General features: G+C 40.0%; 1 protein-coding gene across 1 annotated transcript; it reads left to right on the top strand.

Moving 5' to 3' along the window:
* Window positions 1-4,615: 4,615 nt before the first annotated feature.
* Window positions 4,616-8,648, top strand: rbp4 (retinol binding protein 4, plasma). Its single transcript, XM_058620888.1, has 6 exons — window positions 4,616-4,724; window positions 5,045-5,147; window positions 5,245-5,381; window positions 5,835-5,941; window positions 7,198-7,413; window positions 8,168-8,648. The coding sequence occupies exons 2-6, from the start codon at window positions 5,046-5,048 to the stop codon at window positions 8,233-8,235; spliced, it is 630 nt and encodes a 209-aa protein (XP_058476871.1). The 5' UTR covers window positions 4,616-4,724; window position 5,045; the 3' UTR covers window positions 8,236-8,648.
* The last annotated feature ends 4,337 nt before the right edge of the window (window positions 8,649-12,985 follow it).

Raw genomic sequence — 12,985 nt, 5'->3', positions numbered from 1 at the left:
ATCTGCTCTGTCGTCCAACATGACAGTCAAACCGGACAATGCCGAACTGTAGCTCAAGGCTTTTTAACACTCAATATTTTACAGTCTGGTGTATTTAGCAACAGCACTGCTGAAAATTGGCAACCAGTGAGCTGAATCATGACACGTTCATGCATATGTGAACATGTGATCGTGACATTTATTTCTAATCTTCACCACACAAAAAAACAATAGCTTTGCCTGTCACAAGTTTGTGTTTGTGCCACATATAAAACAAAGTCACAGCAGTTTCATGCAACCGTGCTACATAACGACGTGCCTGATACCAAACCGAGTAGAGCAGAGCCGAGTAGTGCTAGAACTGTATAATGGAGAAGCGCCATTAGTTGACTCAGATTAGCTCCAATAGTGAACTTAAGCAGCATTAAGGCTCCACTGTTCTATTCTTGTAGTTGCTGCCACAGCGGAGGAAGTGCCTAAACGGTGTCAGAGCCTTAATGATAGCCTCTCTCTTATGTTCTAAACATGGAATGAACCTGCCTGTGTGCTCGCATGCAATCCCAATCATTATGGCCGTATCAGTCCTTCAACTGGGCTTTAGCCAATTAGTGGGACTTGGACGTCTGATCACAAGGCCCTAAACAAAGATGGCTGGCTATTATTAACCGATCACACTGTCTGGTTAGGTTCTGGCAGCCAAGCAAGACCAGAATGTACTTGCTATTTTTTTGCTGTGGGGATTAAGGCAAGCTGATCGAGGGATAGCTACAAAAGGTGTGTGGGTGTTTGGATGTGAGAAAAAGGCAAGGCAGCAAAGTGTGATGAGAGAAATACTGTATATCAGATAGTGGGAAGCAGTATAAAGCCTTGTGTGTCAGTATGCTCTTAACCACAAGGTGGCGCACAAAGAAACTAGTGGGGACAAACAGGAAGTCAAAGAGATAACATCTGACGATAGAGGCTACATTCCAATAGAGAAGTGAACCACTTTGAAAGGCCATCACCTTTAAAGGGTTATATTAGTCGCACTCATGCTGTGTTTCCATCGTGTTGCGATTGAGTACGGTACAGTACGATACGGTTTGGAATGGTAAAGCCTAAATGGGTCAGGCTTGTGTTTCAACTGGGAACAGTACTTTTCCTTGTTAGGTGGGTTGTGGTCTGTGTCCGATAGCCGGGCTAACAGGATACATCACGTGATGTCATACGAAAGTGACGACAACGAACGATGAAATCGAACGCGACACAACAGACAACAATGAGGATCCAGCAGCTTTTGTTTTTTCCTGCTCGATTTGGTGCTGTTTGACACAAAGCTTTGTATGAGAATAGACTGCAGGTGTGGAAGAAACACTAGTTCCACCACAATCTTACCGTACAACTTTACCCTGGTACCCCAAGCGAAGGGTGCCAATGAATGGAACAGTTGGGGCTGGTTATTTAAATAATATTCCAAATGGAAATGTAAAAAAAAAAAAAAACGTACCATACTGTACCAAACTGAACTGTTCCACTTGGTGGAAACACGGCTTTAGTTTCAGGTGACTGTGACTCAGTGGTAGAGTGAGTGGGGTCTACATGCTGTGCGTGTGAATGGGTATGAAAGATAGAAGTGATAGAAAACACGCTGCACATGGATGGATGTGTGAGTGAATGGGTGTGAATGGGTGAGTGGCAAAACTGTAGTACGAAGCGGCTTCGAGTGCTCATCGAGACTAGAAATGCGCTTTATAAATACAGACCATTTCACGGTAGATGTCTCTAGATATGATACTCTACTCAAGGTTGTCGCCAAAGAAATCAGAACTTGCCACTGTCAGACATTAGATACTGGTGGAGCGTGAAGCAGCTCATTCCAGAGACAGTTAGTGTCGTCCAGGTTCTAATGAAATATGTCAGAGTCAGAGACCGATGACTATATGTGTCAGCCCTGGCAAGCTGCTCCTCAGACTCTGCTGCGATGTCTACTCATGTCTGACGTTACCTCTGTCCTCCTCAGTATTGAGCTGTGTCCAATATATTCTTCAAACTCAATTATTCACTGATTACAGAGACTTCTTCACACATCCCACATATCTAATAAGCTACATTAAAGCGATGTGTGGTAGATGTGGAAAGTCTCGCAGTGACTTCTTCCTTGTGCTGTTTTGCTTGATCATTTATTTCCTTATTTTGTCAAATCTTGGAACTCTACTTGAACCGTTGCCATGCTGTGTTTTGAAGTGGGATATATCAACTTTAAGTCGCGGCAGGGACTTTGTCACACATCTGTTTAGCCCGGCAATTGAAAGCTGCTTCTCCGTGGTTAGTTTCCAGAGACTGATGTGTCTGGCTGCTTCATCACAAAGCAGCAGCTCTCAGGTGGATTTAGGCTCTGAACTACTCCGTGCTTTACAGAATAGCTGCATTTGGAAGGTAATTCCTTGATGAACAAAGAGTCAGTCTGAGAACTGGACTGATATTTGTCAGGACAGGCTGCAGCTCTCTGATTGATTTTTTTTTTTGAAAAGAGACCTTTTAACACACCTTCACAATAATCACTTTTGTTGGGCTGCTGCAGAGACATGTCAGCTCAAGAAGTCAGTCCCTTACCAGGCATTAAGGCTTATTCTAGAACTTAAATCAATTTCAACCAATAAACCCTCCTAAATGTTGCACACGGCACCTTTAAGTCCCACAAAGATTTCTGCTTTGGTATGTGGTTTATGTCCGACTTTAAAGGGTTCCATCTTGTCTCCAAAAATCAATGACTTCAGTTTCGTTCTTATCCGACTGAAACAAAGCGCAACGATTTGTTCAACGCACTCACTTACAGCCGGTGTGTGAGCACAGTCCCCTGGTGATATGGTTGTGAACACAGATTGTGTCACTTTACAGTTTGTGCATTAAGACAATAAGTCCCCCCCCCCCCCCCCTCAAAAGAAATGTAAGATGAAAAACAAAATATCTATATGATGTTGTTTCAATCCACATGTCACATGTTTCCATTTCTGTGAACCACAGACACATGTGAACTCACGATTCTGACACAAAATAATTAAAGTTATACCTGCATATCAACCATTGAGTGATGATTTATAAGGTACAAAGGTAGATGTCTGATTTTTAAGATTCTTTTATTCGTTTTTAAAGCTCTAAATGGTCTTAGCCTCACGTATTTATCAGATTTGCTTTCAAAGTTATGAACCATTGAGAACCCCTCACGTCTTTTAATTATATTATAAGTTAGAACCAAACATTTTGGCGAGGTCTCGTTGTGTCTCCTTTTCTTTCAGCCTCAATGAAGCCCTGAGGGCAGCAGAGAAAGTTAATAATTTTTAAAAACAAACCTTTTATTCTACCCTTTTTTATTTTATCATGTTCTAGTTTGCATTTATTAACGTTTTTAGTTTCTTTATTTACTTACTTAATTTAAGCAGTGATATACAAAACTATTTCATTAAATTTTATCTGTTACTATTTATGATTTTAATTTGTCTTTTACCGGGGTTTAGATCAACCATTATTTCTAGTCTCTAGTGTTCCTTCTCTCCCCTACTTATTATTTCTTCTTTTCCTCACTTCTCCAGTGGTGTTTTTAATCCATTTGCCTTCTTTGATTAGGATTTTATCCTGTGAATCACATTGCGCTGCGTTGCCTTGTATGCAAAGGGCTATACAAATAAAGTTCGATCTACAGAAGTGTGCCATCAGCTGACATAATCAGCCATCACTGATAGGTGTTTTAAAAAAACCTAGATTCTGTGCTGTTTCCCTCTCTTTCATATTGATTGTTTTCTGCTCAGAGTCCACCACTGTTCAGCTTTTACTCAAACACATACAGTGCTGGGAACTACAAGGGTGTCCTTTCAAAGCATGATTGCGTCAGCCACAGCCACACTGAAAACATGCCAGTGGAGACACATAATATATCTGTGCCTTTATCTTGCCAATAGATGGCCTTTTCTGAGTGGAAAATGAAGTTGCACTCTCCTGCATCAAAGTCCATAGAGAAAATCTGTGTTTTTATCTCACAGGGGAATGGGAGTTGCTGGTCTAGTGCTGCCTTCCAATGCCGAAGTCACAAAATGACAAATTTGACTTAAATGATGGAGGCAGAAGTGTGTTCTGTAATGTAAAATCACTGATTTTTCCCATGGACTTTGGTGTGGGGAGTAAGAGGTTTACAACTTTACAAACTTCAGTTTCCAGTCTGAAAAAAAATTGTAAAACATTATCTTAAGAAATCAAAGACTGAAGGAGACATAGATTTTAGTTGGTGGGCCTTTAGTTAAGTGGCTTAGAATCTTCATTTTGCCCTACATAACCATGAGAGATGGATTGACAGCACAGCATGTCAAACAGGATGATGTGTTTCATGTCCTTTGGGAAAGCTCAGGGAATGTATGTCGGTGTATTTGAGACAAATGCAATCGTGGAGAACATTCCAGGTGGTTCTCTTTGGCTTGCGTAAGACCAAGAAGCCCTGAGCCTCTGTTTTCTTTTTCTCTTTTTTTTTTTTTAGGACAGAGTATAGTAGGGAGGCGGTCGGCCAGATGTGCAGAACACACAAATCATGGTGGGAGCTGCAGTTATGTAAATGTTGTCCAATGGAAGGCAAGCAAGCAGTGGGAAGAGTTTGAAGGTCCAGGTTTCCAGAAGTCATTATGCAACACGAAGCGAGTGTATAAAAAGGCCCAAACCAAAAAAACTGCACAGAACTCTCGAGGATCTCTGTGAGCTACTCACCTCTGTTTGGTAACAAGGTAAGCTTTAAATTTTCCTCTTTTTTTTTTTTTTTACTGAATACCGTGAGTAAATAGTTGGCCAGCATGTTTTACTTTAATTCAATAAGCTCCTTGATTGTATTTTATTGGTTTGTAGCACTGAGGAAGAGGTTTCATGGAACCTCTGTTCAACAAAAAATCAATCAACATAAAGTGATCAACAATTGGGACAACTTTTATAGGTCCAAAGAAAGGAAAATGACCAGCAAATGGTTATTGGTTACTGTCTCATGCAGTAAAGGACACGTCTCACCACATTTCTTTCTGTTTTTGTTTCTTACCTCTCTTCTGTGGACTAGAATGCTGCGGTTCATTGTAGCCCTCTGTCTCCTGGCCGTGTCCTGGGCACAGGACTGCGAGGTGGCCAACATTCAGGTCATGCAGAACTTCAACAGGACCAGGGTGAGTCAGTGAGAAACAAAGATAATTGCGTAATAATATGACGTTTTGTGCTTCAAATGAAAAGGACTTACATGTGGGATGTCTCTCTTATTGTCAGTATACAGGGACGTGGTACGCTGTTGGGAAGAAGGACCCAGAGGGTTTGTTCTTACTCGACAACATTGTGGCTAACTTTGAAATCAAAGAAGACGGCACAATGACCGCCACTGCCAGGGGAAGAGTAATTATCTTTAAGTGAGTTCTACTTCTGTTCTTTTTCTTCTTTTTTTTAAGCAGGCGTCCTTTCCTCGCTCCATTTAATCTCCTTATAGTTACTGATGTGTTGCATGACAAGTATACGTGAATAGAAGATAAGATAAGACTTTACCTTAGAAGTGTAGAATTTATTTATTGATTTTGTTAGAATAAAATGAATCTTAAAATATTTTTTATTACTAATAATAATAATATCATTATTGTATTATATTATTTTACAGTCCTTTATATAACGAGCTGCAGTTTTATTATAATTATGGATAATAGTTGTAATTCTACATACATTAGTATGTATTTTAAGAAAACGTATAATTAAATTTACTGTGACAAAAAAGAGAAAAACACTTTATTTGTCATTGGTTGTTCATTTACAAAAAAAAATGTTATTTAGTGTAAAATGTCATTATGTCCTTCTTTCTCTTTGACATCCAGCCACTGGGAGGTCTGCGCTGACATGTATGCCACCTTTGAAGAGACACCTGACCCTGCCAAGTTCAGGATGAAGTACTGGGGAGCCTCTGCTTTGCTGCAGACTGGAAGTAAGTAGCAGGGACATACAGTACCTTGAGCAACCTGTCTTGACTTCAATCTGATTTCTGAGTTTCAAAGCTTAAATCAAGGCACCAGGCACTTTATTAGCGTTGATGTTTGTAGCGATCCTTACCTTTAAACAACCACTGTCTAGGGAAGTTGTATGAATTGCCCTTTTTTTTGAGTGGGTTCGCCCAGTTTTAATATCTTGGTTACTTAACTCAGTAACTTAAACCAAAAACTAATGCCTTACTGAGAAAGTAACTTTTTAGTTACTGAAAACATTTTTCCAATGCTCCCATTAAATAAAGGTTGATTGATTGAGTTCCCCTCTAGCCGTCCTTTCAGTTCTGTACTGATGCTGAATAAAACAAACTATCAAGAGGCACGGTAAACAATGACGGTTGCCCTACCAACACGTATGTTTTTCTTGCAAGCAAGTTCCATTTCATTATTATTAGTATTATTATTACCTGTGGACGGCACCATGCTGATGATCTGTCTGAAAGCAGGGTCCTCCACTGTGGAGATGGGTAGCATGTTTTCCACTACATATCTGAGGGGGAAAAAACACGTGTTTTTATCTGTAAAATGTTACCATTGGACTCTTGGAATAATAGCATGATATTGCTAAAAGAGATCCAAATAAACAATTAAACATAACGTGCTATTGTTTTATCAAGTTGTGCCTGGTTATGGGTCCGTCTTTCGAACTCCAACCGCTGCTTTTTGGGTGGAGTGGGCGTGGGCGTGTGCTCGCTGCTGTGACTCTTGGTCTCGGATGCTGCGTTAGCTACCTTAGCTGCTAACTTTGTCGAAGCATGCCGCTCCTCCGGGTGCTTCAGCAGATTGCTTTTGCTGTTGTTCGCCGTAGAAAGTATTTTTGAACCGGGACACAGTCTACAAGTTACCGAAATGTTGTTTTTCCCTCTGTTCGCCAGTTGAAAATAATGTGAATACCTCCATGAGGAGAAACTCGGCCCTTCTCGCTCGCTATCATGCCGTGCCCTGACCTGTCCAGTCCTCTTCATGGCGCGTGTTTGATTACGTGTGGGCCGCTAGAGGGCGACAAGTTCTTTGTTTTTCAATTCAATTAAACTTTATTGATCGCTAAAATGTTATGGGAACCGTTATGCCGTTGAAAAAACCTCACCAAAAAGAACGGAGGTACTGAATTAAAAAAAACAAACATGTTACATTATTAGTTACTGAAGACAGTAACGGCGATACTAATAACGCGTTTGTGTTATCTCCTCGCCATTAGACGATGACCACTGGGTGATCGCCACCGACTACGATAACTACGCCATCCAGTACTCGTGCAGAAGGAGAAACGAATGGGATGGCACCTGTGAGGACAGCTACTCCTTCATTTTCTCCCGTCATATCACTGGTCTGAGGCCAGAGGACCAGGCGATGGTCGTCCATAAGAAGAGGGAGATCTGCTTACTGGGCAAATACAGACAGGTTTCACATACGCGTAAGTAGCATCCATGAGTTATCGATCCGTACACCTGGAGTGTGATGAATGACAGAAGATGTGTCTCCATCCAGGGTCTGGATCCTCCCAAGTGTGCATTTGTTGTCCAGATGTCAATTTTTTTTAGTTTTTGTGTATAAACCTTTACACAGGCTTGATGGAGCTTAGAAAGACGAAACAAATAAAATAAACTCCAAAATAATAGCATTACAAAATGAAGATATAGGATATAATATTGAAGCATTTGTATCGTTTAATATTAACATGGACTTATCCAGTAATTTCAGCTCATTTTTCCTATTATTTAAACAGGGTTTATTTTTAGTGGAATAAAGAGAAGTGTCAGCCAAATAATCCTGGTTTAGAGAAGCTTAATCAGGTATATTTGACCTGGTCAAACGTGTTTGTTCCGCTACTTAATATCCAAAAAAGGTTGAGTGCATTAGAGGAATTGTTGACTTACATATATGATGTTTTGGTTGTAGAAATAAGAAATAGTGTTTCATTTTTGAACAAACGATATGTCATTCAAATCACAAATCTGTGAGGAATCATATTCCCAGTGAGTAACATTTAAGGGAAATGATCGTCTACATTTTCTCTCAGTCTGAGATACATCACATGCTGGAGTCTGTGTTGATGCATCTCTATTTCCTCTAGAATGACATATTTACAGTATTAAAAACATAATAATAAGTGAACACCCCTTAGACATTATTCAAAGTAACTAAAATGTCTTGTCTTTTTTCCACAGTGGGCAAGTGTGAGGCTCTCACACCCATCGACTCAATCCACTTTGGGGGAGACTTGGCCGGGGTGTAGATCTGTCACTGTGAAAACTCTCTCGTAGACTTTGAGCCCTTCATGCGCGCTTTGTGTGAGCTGGCATTTCTGTGGACTTTGACAAAGGGGGAACTACTCACAGTGCACAGGGTTTGGATATACAAACATTATGCAACAAGCAACCAGCCCCCGTGTTCGACATTTCAAGAAAAAAAAAGGACATTTTCACTTAATCAGGAGAATCTCTGTTAAGTTTTACATAATGATAATGTTTTTCAGCTCCTCTTCAGTAGAACACATGTCAATTTTGTGAATTATGTTCCGACATAGAGGGAAATATATGTCACATATGACACCAGTGTGATTGACAGCTCTAGTGTAATGTAAGTAGAAGCTCACTGTCGATGCTTGTGTTTGTTAAACCCCCCCTTGAAGTAAAAGAGTTTCTGTGACTTTTGAGTGTTTTTCTGTGACGTATAAAAAAAAAACAAAGTACAGCAGGAGTCTGCTTTTCCATTTGAAAACAGCAGACTTTCCAAATCAGTCGCTTGAAAGTTATCGGAGACAGATAATCATATATGCAAAATTCACTTTCAAGTGAAGCTGAATGAACAGCATTACGATTCACGCGTCCACGGGCTTCACTCTAACACTGAAGGACATAGAATATCTTGTAGCACAGTCACCACGTGGGCACGCAGAGGTATAAAGAGTAAATAATCCTAAATTTGTCATTGATGGGTTTAAGGTTGATAATTAGACCATCTGCAGTAATGTGCTGATGAAGATTGTGCAACTAATGAGCAAGTATTTTGCCAGTTTTTTCCTCCAAATTCATAATCACTATGACGTGATGTAAGTCTGTCACCTCAGTAGCAGACAGAAGTTCAAATTCAGCTTTTTTTTATGAGTAATTTGTTTAAAATCTCCAAATCAGGTGTGTCTAAACATCTTGTTTGTAGTGCTGATAAAATAGAGGCAGAGTGAGAGATCATCTCTCTGCGTCGATAGGCTTTACATGTCTCCCAAATTATTAACGATCATGTGGTAGAGTTAACATTAGCGGAAACAAAAAAGGTCAATACGACTTTTAATTGTTTCAATAAAGTCATAAAATCAGTGCGTAACAGAGAGCTGAAGTGCCAGGGTGCTGGTGATAGTGATCTACCAGGAAAAGAGATATCGAATGATATTACAATGGAATTGGGAATGGGACAGTGTGAGGTAAGTTGCACGTTATCAATAATAATAATAAAAAAAAAAGGTAGAACAAAAAAACCTAACTGAAATAAATAGAAAACATATTCCACCCTCCCACTATTAGGGGAGATCAAACCCAAAAATGACTTTCCCTCCTCAGTCTGCGACATTAGAGTTTTTCTGCTGTCCTCCTCCGCAAGAGCTTGTCTACTTCCCCTGCAAATTCCCGAAAAAGGGCAATTAATGTTTTATTAATATTCTATAACTCGAAAATAGATTTCTTGTTTTTCCTGTGAGTGGTTTGTTCCGGAACCTACAACCATAATGAATAGAATTACAGAAAGGGACTAGTTACTTGTCACATTTATTGTGACTGGGCCAAATTACCAAAAATACCATCAATATGTTTTACTGTGATCCAGGATTAAAACTCGATGATCTCATCCCAGTTCAGAAAACATCTACAGCATCCGTCCAGTGGCCTTTACCTTGCACACGAGGTCCCTCACATCTTCCCACAATCTGCAACTAAGGCATAATTGTGACACAACAGCTTTTCCACACTCTGCCTCCCCAGGAACTCTGCCCTCCATTATGAAGCGCTACAGGTGTTTGAACACTGATTTGACCTCGGTTATCTTCCATGGTTCATCTTCAACTGACAAAAAAAGTACAAATAATGTTTTTGCAATGTTCTATAACAGATAACAATTTAACTTCAGTATAAAAGGCACCCTTTTTTTTTTTTTTCTTTTTCAGACGTTTGTTCCTGGACTATTTCCTATAACAGTTATTACAGAAAGCACCTCACATATAATGGATATTTAAGATATGAAATTATGATCAAGAGCTCACAATAAAATCTGACAACCTCATTGTTTATAACTCTTTATATATATATATATATACACACATATATATATATATATATATATATATACATACATATATATATTTCAGATTTTAAATATATGAATAATATTATATATCAGACAAATTTGTCTATACAGGTCTGAGCACTGTGCATTTTCCCCACACCTGACCTCCATGTAAAGTTTTCCGAGCTTGTATGCATGTTAATTCCCCCAAAAATGACTGTCAAGCCCTGGAATAATACAACAACAACAACAACAACAACAACACGTGACATGAGAGACAAAGCAGTTCACACTGTGAATTCAAAGACATTTTAACTTTAAGTCAGGTTAAAATAATCATAGAAAACAAAATGTGAATAACACGTTTGCCAACCGAGGGCCTTCAACTGGTTGCTTTCGCTGGACTTAGCGTTAGTGTCCATAAAATTACAAAACAGTAGAATCTTTATTAAGCACCAGACAATTTAAGTATAAGAGAGCACAAAATGGCATCACTACTTTTTTTTTTTTTTTTGGAAATAACAAATCATTTTCATCACCATCCATGTCTGTAGACTTAGTCTCATTGCGGGGGGGCTTACATGTCTTTTTACATGTACTGAAGGGAAGAGAGAGATGAATAATCCAGAGGGATTGGGGAATGAGGATGAGGATATAAAGAATGAGAACTTTGAACAGCGTTAGAAGAAGCTTTGAGCCGTTGGCATTTCTTCATGCAACTGGTCTATATGTAAGAATATGAAGTACAAGAAAGATTTTTACAGAAGGATCAAAGAAATGGGGAAATAATAAAGATAAGAATGAAGGGAAACGTTGACCTGTGATTTTGAGTTTGAGGTGTGATGGGGAATTTAAATTGTGGAGTGCAGCATTTAATTTCTCGGCGTGTAGCCTGCTGGAGCTTACTGGAAGAAGAACTTTGAACAGTTTTCAAGAATTTTGAACTGTGGACAGGCATTTTATTTTCCTGTGGAGGGCAACATGGCAACTATTGGTGTCCAGCCTGCCAGAAATGATTAGAAGAAGACCCATCTGTTGTCTGTCTATACCTCTGTACTTAGACAGATGGGATGGCTGCCACTGTTTCTCCGCCATCCCTGTTCCACTGCCATATTTGACTTCAGTATCACCAGACTCATTAAATACAGACACAATAAGTCAGCAGGACAGAGGACGACCTGAGACAGAGTTGATGAGCGTCCTCACGTGTGTCCTCGTGTTGGGGTCCAACTGACAAACTGGATCTGAGACATTTAGGAACTGGAGTCTGTAAATGACTCACTGCCCCACACCATTGTCCATAAAATAAAATCAGTGACAACATTTTAAAAATCTTTTTCTGATTATTTTGATTCTTTTTTTTTTTTAGCTTCAGGCTAAGCATTTGTTGATTTCATATTAAGTCACTGAACACATCACACAGGTCACACAAGTCACTAGGTCACTGAACACATCACACAAGTCACTAGGTCACTGAACACATCACACAAGTCACTAGGTCACTGAACACATCACACAGGTCACACAAGTCACTAGGTCACTGAACACATCACACAAGTCACTGAACACATCACACAGGTCACACAAGTCACTAGGTCACTGAACACATCACACAGGTCACAAGTCACTAGGTCACTGAACACATCACACAGGTCACTGAACACATCACACAGGTCACACAAGTCACTGAACACATCACACAAGTGACACAACAAATCACACAGGTCACACAAGTCACTGAACACATCACACAAGTGACACAACAAATCACACAGGTCACACAAGTCACTGAACACATCACACAGGTCACACAAGTCACTGAACACATCACACAAGTGACACAACAAATCACACAGGTCACACAAGTCACTGAACACATCACACAGGTCACACAAGTCACTGAACACATCACACAAGTGACACAACAAATCACACAGGTCACACAAGTCACTGAACACATCACACAGGTCACACAAGTCACTAGGTCACTGAACACATGACACAGGTCACACAAGTCACTAGGTCACTGAACACATGACACAGGTCACACAAGTCACTAGGTCATTGAACACATCACACAGGTCACACAAGTCACTGAACACATCACACAGGTCACCCAAGTTACTGAACACATCACACAGGTCACACAAGTCACTGAACATATCACCCAAGTTACTGAACACATCACACAAGTCACTGAACACATCGCAAAGGTCACAAGAGTCACTGAGCACATTGCAAAGGTCACACAAGTCACTGAACACATAACATAGGTCACTGGAGTCAGTAAACACATCACACAGGTCAGTGAACACACAGAGTCCTAGACTGCTTCATCAAGCACAGGATGAAAGACGGAGGTGGCAGTTATCCACCAGGGGGCTCTGTTTGAATGTAAGGCTATAGGAAAATGATCCTTTTCACCCTTGATTTATATCATCAGTAAACATTTAAGAAGTAAATGTGTCTCATGTTCTTCCTCTCTGGTGTGTGAAGGCCACAGTAGCTGATATGATGGGGGGGGGGGGGGGGGGTCTGACATTAGATGTCACTAATTGTAACAGAGTAGACCTTTACCAGGTGGCAGCACTAAAGTTCCACTCATGCTATTAAAACCAGAGCAGGCAGATCAGACAGCAGAACGTTTGGATCAAATGTCAGACTGATTCAGCGCCATGTTTGTCATTTCATTCCTATTTTAGTCTACTTGA

Source organism: Solea solea, chromosome 21, assembly GCF_958295425.1.
Source record: "Solea solea chromosome 21, fSolSol10.1, whole genome shotgun sequence".
Taxonomy (NCBI): domain Eukaryota; kingdom Metazoa; phylum Chordata; class Actinopteri; order Pleuronectiformes; family Soleidae; genus Solea; species Solea solea.
This window is presented reverse-complemented; position numbering and strand designations above follow the sequence as displayed.